This window comes from Zingiber officinale, chromosome 3B (genome assembly GCF_018446385.1).
Source record: "Zingiber officinale cultivar Zhangliang chromosome 3B, Zo_v1.1, whole genome shotgun sequence".
Lineage (NCBI taxonomy): Eukaryota > Viridiplantae > Streptophyta > Magnoliopsida > Zingiberales > Zingiberaceae > Zingiber > Zingiber officinale.
The window spans coordinates 22,065,844-22,074,122 of NC_055991.1; the positions used below are offsets into that span (position 1 = coordinate 22,065,844).

General features: G+C 40.8%; 1 protein-coding gene across 1 annotated transcript; it reads right to left on the reverse strand.

Annotated features, from left to right (window-relative positions):
* Nucleotides 1-3,446: 3,446 nt before the first annotated feature.
* On the reverse strand, nucleotides 3,447-8,000 carry LOC122056159 (protein IQ-DOMAIN 33-like). The gene is made up of 6 exons (XM_042617973.1): nucleotides 5,029-8,000; nucleotides 4,722-4,949; nucleotides 4,466-4,657; nucleotides 4,275-4,388; nucleotides 3,824-4,189; nucleotides 3,447-3,758 (listed from the first exon to the last, which is right to left on the reverse strand). The coding sequence occupies exons 1-6, from the start codon at nucleotides 5,266-5,268 to the stop codon at nucleotides 3,648-3,650; spliced, it is 1,251 nt and encodes a 416-aa protein (XP_042473907.1). The 5' UTR covers nucleotides 5,269-8,000; the 3' UTR covers nucleotides 3,447-3,647.
* Nucleotides 8,001-8,279: the final 279 nt, after the last annotated feature.

Genomic DNA, 8,279 nt, shown 5'->3' on the forward strand with positions numbered 1-8,279 from the left:
TACCTAAATTGAGATCTAAGGGGGTTCGGCCATGATAAGAACCCAAGGGATTAGGAAGCTTAGAACCCAAGTTAACTATGTTACCATGTTTCTTATGTTAGTATAATCACATGATACACCCTTATGCTTAAACATGTATGCTTGTGATTTATACTTTCCATGATATGATATGTGCTTAGAAATATGCATGCTTTGATGATATGTGATGTGCTTAGAATATGCATGCTTTCATGATATGCTATGTGGATAGAAATATGCATGCTTGATGATATGCTTTATGCTTAAAATATGCATGTTTTTATGATCTATGCCTAAGTGATGCATAATATTATGATATGATGTATGCCTAAGTGATGCATATCTTTATGACATGATGTATGCTTTTATGATATGATGGATGCCTAAGTGATGCATACCTTTATGACATGATGTATGCCTAAGTGATGCATACTTTTATGATATGATGTGTGCCTAAGTGATGCATGCTTTTATGATGTATGATATGTATAAGTATGACATGTACTTTACTTTATGTGGCTTGTACCAAGGGTGGGCTCCATAAGCGCCCCGGGGTCGATGGAATAAGACTCGGGCCTCGTTAGGGATGGGCTCCTAAGTGCCCCTATGTCGATGGAGTAAGACTCGGGCCTAGTATGTTTGCCTTGTAGGGTTCAAGACTTGCTACCTTGGACCTACATAGGTTGCGTGCAATATGTAAGTGGTACATAGCCCGGATCCCCTTTAAGTTGAGATTATGTTCAAGTATATATGTAAGAAGAAATGGTTTTAAAGATTATGAGACATACACATGTTTTTCGGATACATGTTTTCAAAATCATATTGCATATACCTTATGATCATGTTGTGATGATGTTATGATTTATGATATGTCATGATTAGATATGATTATGTTATGTTTCATGCTATGCTTGATATGCCATGCTACCTTATGATGATGCTATGATATGCCATGATTAGATATGATTATGTTATGTATCATACTATGCTTTAAGAGATGATATGCCATGACTAGTTATGATTTTGTTATGTTGCATGATATGCTTAAAGAGTATGATATGTTATGTCATGACTAGTTGAGATCATGTTATGTTGAGATATTCTTTGATCATGTGATGATTTTCGGTTTTAGTGAGTAGGAAAGGAACTTACTGAGCCATGAGTGCTCATAGCTTACTTTCCTTGTACCACAGATAAAGGAAAAAGCTGGATGAGCTAAAGGAGCAGCAAGAGAGGCAAGGAGATGTGTGTGGCTGTGGCTAGGCAACCAAATAAGAACCTTCTTTAAGAACTTTTAAGAATTACGCTTTGGTTTCATAAATTGTAGTACTAAATGGGTGACTTGATGTTATGTTTCTATTTATCTTATTATCATGTTATGGAAACCATATTAGTGTAGTTCGGATATGAAAACAAAAGAAAAGTTTTATTAATCTAAGAAAAATTATTTTAAGTCTTCCGCTGTAATATGTACGTAGAGTATCGTAGCCCCGTCCCTTAGGGTTAGCAGGGAGGGCGGGCGTTACAGTAGGTAAGTATTTTAAACATGACTTGTTTATTGGTTGCTAAGAAATAGAGAGACTGAATGTATAGATGCCCTAAAAAATGTTCAATCAGTGTAGACACTTTCATTTATGCAGCAACCACTCCAGATGTTATAGCACTCTCAAACACAAAAAAAACTAATTCCCAACCATTTCCCAACCCAATAATTAAGATATTGAACAATCTAATATATACCCAGATGTTGTAGCCTTAAATTTTGAGAGGAGCTTGTTGTTGCTGTTGGCGCAACGGGCCGGCAAGAGGGGAGGGGTGAATTGTCTGAAAATAAAAAATACCCTCCTCAATGTTTCAACTGTAGGAATGCAACAACAATAAAATAACAGAAAAGAAGACTCAACAGTTGATTTGGTTACAACCTGTGTAGTTGTTAATCCAAGGCGGTTGAATAACTCACTAAGAATATCCTTCTTTGAAGGCAGAGAAGTCTTTTACACACTGAAAGCTCTAAGAGTTACTAGGAAGTTAGTACAAGAGTTGGTGTGTAATTCCCTAGCTCCATGGCCCTTTTTTAGGACCTAGAAATTCTATCTTCGGCTTGAGGGTGCCTCCCATAAGCATGGAGGGTGCCTCCAGCGAGACATTTGGATAACGTTTTATTCAAATACTAAACAATCACATTGATTGGTTTGAGGGCGCCCTCAATGGCATTGAGAGCGCCTCAGACGTTATAAAGGGTGCCCTCAAGGCATAGAGGGCGTCCTCCCGCCTGAAGGAGGCGGAGGCACCTTCAACACTGCGTTGAGGGCGCCTTCAGCTTACTTTTCCAGCTCCTTTTGACCTTCTGAAGCTTCGATCGTTTGGATGATTGCGGTCAACCGAAATAGGGCTCACCCGAACCCAATTTCCGGCCTTCTCCTCGAGCAGGCTTCCGCTCCGGCTTCTCGTCCCTCGAACGTCGCGTACGTTCTTCTCGTCCACCGGTGTACTATTCCGCAGCTCTTTCGTCCCTCAGACGCACCGAACCCGTCGGCTCCCTTCCCGTGTTGTCGTTCTAGTCAGCTGCATTTTCTGCTCGACTTCCTGCGTTCCTAAGCTCCTGCACACTTAGACACAGGGATTAAAACCAAACAGAACCTAACCTAACTTGGTTGATCATATCAAAATAACCACGAGGTCTAACAGTTGTCTTGAATTTTTTGATCGGCTTGAAGGGAGGGTACTTGTTTAAGGGTTGCGGCTGAAGGGACGGGAAGAAGAGGCTAGAGTGTACAAGTCAGAGCAACCTGAAGGGAGACGAACTGAATCCTTCATTGGGGTTTGAAGACTCCTTCGCTGCATTTTTCACTAGGAGCAAGGGAGACGAGCCTTGTAATTTCACCCCAATAGCTAAGTTCCTTCATTGAGCAATTTGGGTCTGATGATTCTCTTCTCTTTGCCGGCTCGCTGGGAGGAAGAGAAAGGAGAATTTTCAACGAACTGGACTTTGTTTTAAGGCTGGATGTTTGAAGGGGAAAGAAAGAAAGGAAGAACGTGAATGAAGCAAAAAATGGGAGAGAAGGTTCATTCGCCGGACTGAGCTAGAAATTTACAAGTCGGAACCATGTCGTTTGCTACAAATTTTTTTTTTTGCTCTTTTCATTCGTGTTCTGCATCAGTACTCTATTTAAATTTATCAAATGGTGAGCATTCAAAATGTTTATCTTTAATTTATTAATTGGATCTGGGAGTTGATTGAAAGTGAAGATCAGTGTTAAGTCATGTTTAGTTGACTAACTAATAAACTAAAAGCGTTGTTAAGTAATGTTAGTATCAATTAACTAGAAGTGATGTTAAGTAATGCCAGCTGACCAATCAATTGCAAATGATTTAACGCATTAGGCCATAATAAATCAGATGAATAAACTAGACAAAGAGAGTATTTAAGAAAACTTATAAAAGTGGGTGTGAAATTGCAAGCAGAATTCTCACTCAACTCTAAGTGCACCTTTGCAAAAATAATATTGTAGCAATTCTCTAAGCAATGCACCTTATCGATAATTTAGTTACACGAAGAGTTGCCAACCAAGGATCAAATTTATTGAGTGATACACAAGTGTAGCTACTAAGCATGTCTTCAGAATGGTTCATTGGTAATCTGATGGAGGCTCAAAAGCATCTCTGCTCTTCGTTTTCCCTTGCTTGCCTGTCGTCTCACTTTCTTCTTCTTCTTCTTCCTCATGTTCCCTTTTGCTCATCTACGAAGACAGTGAGGTAGATGAGTTTAAGCTTCTATTCGATTTGAAGTAAAAGACATGCTCACCTTGCTGCTTGAATGAGGAGCACTGTGATTGCTTGCAGTTATTTTCCTCCTTGAGGCACTTCTTTTGCTGTTGGACTTCCTTCTGCTAGTTGGTTGACAGCCATTTCTGGGATTCTGAGAAGCTACTGAAGATGCATCGAAGTTCACTGACACATCGTTCGAGCCGCAGCTTTCCTTTTCCTCCACTGCCGCGTTGGATCTCTTTCTGATGACCATCCTCCTCTGTATTACACTCGAAGCTTGACTGAATTCCGAAGCGTGTTCTTGCTGGCGTGTGGCCATCCATCTCTCTAGCCAGCTCCACCCCAAGTTCAGCTCGGTCGGGTTCGGTTTCGCTGATCTTCTCTTCGTCATGCAAGTCCTCAGCTGCATTCGTGCAGAGCTCTCAGCTTTCTTGTTTGCTTTCATCTTATCTTATGCATCAAACTCTTGAATCTGTTTCTGGACTTACCTGCTGGGAGAAGGCATAGGCAAGAGCTCTTTCTCGTCTGGTCGTCGCTTCGAGCTTGTTTTGGATTCTCAGTTTGGAGATGCTGCTGCTGAGAGTGCTGTCGTCCCATTCTTCCTGCAACAATTCAGCATGAAATAGACAGTTTTAAGCAAAAAAGAAGGTATCTGAAGAAATGGATTGTTATGAATTACCTTTGGCTTGAACACTTGAGATCTAGCTCTTCGCTGGGCATGGTTCTGCAGCGTGATGATACTTGCTTCGTGATCGCTTGAAATACACACGGAATCTCCCATTTGAACCTCGATCGATGTGTTCTCGAATGTCTTACAATCCAGAGACCGAGCATCGTTGCCTTCGTCGTGCAACTTGCATTGCTGTCTCGTCTGTAAATAGATCGACCAATGTTCAGTAACAAAGCTCGCCTGGTGAATTCTGAATGCTACGTACCAGGAACCCTCGAAAAGCCGCTTGGATAAGAATGGCAGCACGTTCTCTGGCAGAAACATCTCCATCCATGCCGTCTTCCACTTGGACTGCTCGACGATCTCCATTCTCTTCGGAGCTTTTGCAAGAGGCCAAATCATCCTCCACCAGAACAGAGCTGAATTCTTCCCCGCAGAGGTAGAGTTTAATGGCACTCCATTTGATCTTCTCAAGCAACATGCTCCTTTCATGCTGAAGACCGAGAGCGAATTACATAGAACTCAGAAAGCAAGCAATCGCAATCCAGAGCAAGATGAAGGATTGATTCTACCTGGCACTTAGAAGTGCGACTCCGCGAGAAGACTCGCTTGACGAGACATCCAGACCTCCCCATTCTTCCCTCAAGATTTGCCTCTCCTTCTTCCTCTTCCTCCTCCTTTAGAAGCCAAGAACTGGAGCAGGTCTGAGCAATTAAATGCGCGATGGCTAGAGATGGACCAGCTGCGTTGCGTTGATGCATGTGTTGGGTGAATTTACAAGGTGGAAGAGCTTTAGAGCTGGAGCTGGGCATTTGTTAAAGCCACAAAGTGAAAGCGGAAATGGATGCTTTTGATCTACACATGGCCTGCTTCCTGCAGCATTAACTGGTGCTCTAGCCCCTTTGCTTCTTCTTGGGAGTAGGCATATTGCTTTTCACCTGCCCCTTCCTCCTTAGCTCCATTTGTCTACTGCTCCATTTATTCATTCATTCATGCTCTTAATAAGCTCGTATAGTGTAACCGCGCTTGGATTTGTTTAGTTTGTGTGGATTTATTAGTTCATGGATTTCGAGAGCAGTTGGATCAGAGAGCAGTACACTTCATTGATTCATTTCATTTTCATGAAACTTAATTCACGTGAGGATTGAAAATGAAAAGCAAACGTATTAAAAAGTGGAGTTGTGTAGACAAGGACTCAAAGGGAAGAACTTTCTTGGTCTAGATTTATATGTGATTTAAAAGTTATACAATTCTAAAAAAAAAATCGCTACTTGCATGACTCGGATCTAGGTGACGCCTAATACCTATGTTAAAGGGCGGAGACCGATGTTAGTCTATCTAGGCTTTAGTCCGGGATGAATTAGCGTTTAAGGAAAAAACCATATTGATATCGTGAGTATAAAAAGTTACCATGGATGCGATGAAGGTCAATCTACCTAGGTTAAAATCAAGAGGTCAATGAACTATCTCTATCTAACTGAGCTGAGCCTTTAGTCTTCTTGACTGAACCAATTCACTAATCTTTCTAACCGAGTCTGATCTATCAATCTTCCTAGCCGATCAGAGTCGACCCGTCAATTTTCTTGGTTGAGCTAAGCCAACCCGCCGATCATCCTCACCGAGCCGAGCCAACCCACCAGTCTTCCTAGTCAAGCTGAGTGGACCTGCCAGTCTTCCTAACCGAGCGAATCCACCAGTGTTCCCAGTGGAGTGGACCCATGAATTTTCTTGGCTCAGCCAACCCACCAGTCTACGGTTGGTCTTATACCGACTCCAAGGGCTTAGCTCCTCGATTGAATATCCAGTTTATGTCTGACCGACTCTATCACTTGAACGCTCCAACTCACCTCTGTTAAGACCCTTATGCCCGGCTAGAAGGGGATGAATAGTCGATCACCTACTTCTTCCCTGTTTGTTAGTGCAGTGGAATACCAAAACAAACAAAGGAAAACTAAAACCTAGAGGCAATAAATAAAACAACCAAACCTCTAAAATGTTGATTTATGTAGAGTTCGGAGATTATGGCTCATACTCCATGGTTGGCGTTAAGGTGAACAATCCCTTAATTCGTCGGTGAATTAATCCTCGAAACATTGGTTAGCTTGATCCTCCTTATCGGTGGAGAACGCTCACCACAACTCGATCAAGATCTCTTGGATAACCTCTGAGCTTGGGAGACTCTATTAGGGGCGAACCACCTCTAATTTCGTCACCTAAGACAGCCACCTCGAGTTTCATTATATAGAGCTTGGGGAAAACAACCAAGTTGTTTCTACGGTTACCAGTCAACAGGTCACACCACTAGTCGATTCGTCCTCTACGGAATTTGACGATTACAACCCCAACCGAAATAGGTTAATCGACCGGTCTACTATGGTTGAAAGAATATAAACATTCTGTTCTCTCTCCAGTCGACTAATACATACACCAGTCGACTAGTAAACCCTAAACTTAGGGTTTATCCCAAGTATATTCTCTCAGCATTCGTTCTCGCCCGCACAACCTTGACCTTGCCTTCTAACTTCCTCCATTAGCCTTGCATCCCTCAGATGTTTTTTCATCCTTCACGTTTTGCTTTCAAGAACTTCTTTTAGCCTTGTCCTTATTGTCGGGTCTTCCATTGCCAAGTCACACTTGGACTTACGTTGCCAAGATTATACACTTAGACTTACACTACCAAGATCATACTTGGACTTTGCCTTGTACCTGCATCTTACACACTCACAAGAGCATATCAAATATAATAATAATCCTAATTTAAACTTTTGCCCAAACATCAAAACCTAAGGTCACACAGATTGCTCCAATAATCGACCTCTTTTTGATATTTGACAACCCATTTAAGTTAGGGAAATAGTATAGCAATACATATGCACATAAATATACAAACCAACTTATACATAAATCATGGAACCTAATCCTAAGCTCCCCCTTTACCTAAGCTTCCCCTTGAACTAGGATTTCCCACAAAGGTAAACCTCTCTCCCCTTTGCCAATAAATAAGCAATCTACTCATGATTATATAATGGAACATAATCCTAGCTCCCCCTTCATCTAAGCTCCCCCTTGAACTAGGATTTCTTGTAATGGTATTTAGATTTCCCACTTAAATCTACACTTCTCCCCCTTTGTCATACATCAAAAAGAGTTCCAACAATATCGCAATTATTAGACTCTTTAACCTCAATGACGATAATTATCATGTATCAATCCCCCATAAGATTACATACATATTTACCATTCTTTTGGTCATTTGCTATTCCTGAAAAACCAATTTTAGCATGTATTAGTTGACTGTCATAGGCCCCAGTCGACTGATCTCATCGAAATAATCTCACAGAATCATTCTGTGCTTGATGAACATTGTTACCATTCTTTTACTCATTTTCTATTTCTGAAAAACTAATTTTAATCTGTATCAGTCGACTGATCTCATCGAAATAATTTTAAAGAACTATTTTGTGCTTGATGAATACTATTACCAGTCGACTAACACCCTATTTCAGCCCAAAACAGCATTTTTGACCTAATTTCAAAAATACACCAAAAATTTCACAAGCCTCCAAAAACTCTCAAATTTTGTGGAGAAGTCTATTTTACCAATGTCTACTTAGAATATATATATTGTGTTTGTGTCAATCTCGAGATCTGTGATATATATATTACAGATCTCGAGATTGACACAAAATCTAAAACTATTTAAATGGTTCAATTGAATTTTGACCTAAAGTTCTAATTTTGGCTTTCTCTTGATATATCTGCTCATACCAAATCATAATGCATCCCTAGCATTAGTTTATATGGTATCTATACATCCAAAATA

What these genes read in the sequence shown, in the direction of transcription:
- LOC122056159 (XM_042617973.1), bottom strand. Translation starts at nt 5,268, where the DNA reads ATGCCCAGCTCCAGCTCTAAAGCTCTTCCACCTTGTAAATTCACCCAA. An exon ending in CTCAAGTGTTCAAGCCAAAG is followed by an intron (nt 4,389 to 4,465) that starts GTAATTCATAAC and finishes GAATTGTTGCAG; the next exon opens with GAAGAATGGGACGACAGCAC. An exon ending in CTCCTCATTCAAGCAGCAAG is followed by an intron (nt 3,759 to 3,823) that starts GTGAGCATGTCT and finishes CTGTCTTCGTAG; the next exon opens with ATGAGCAAAAGGGAACATGA.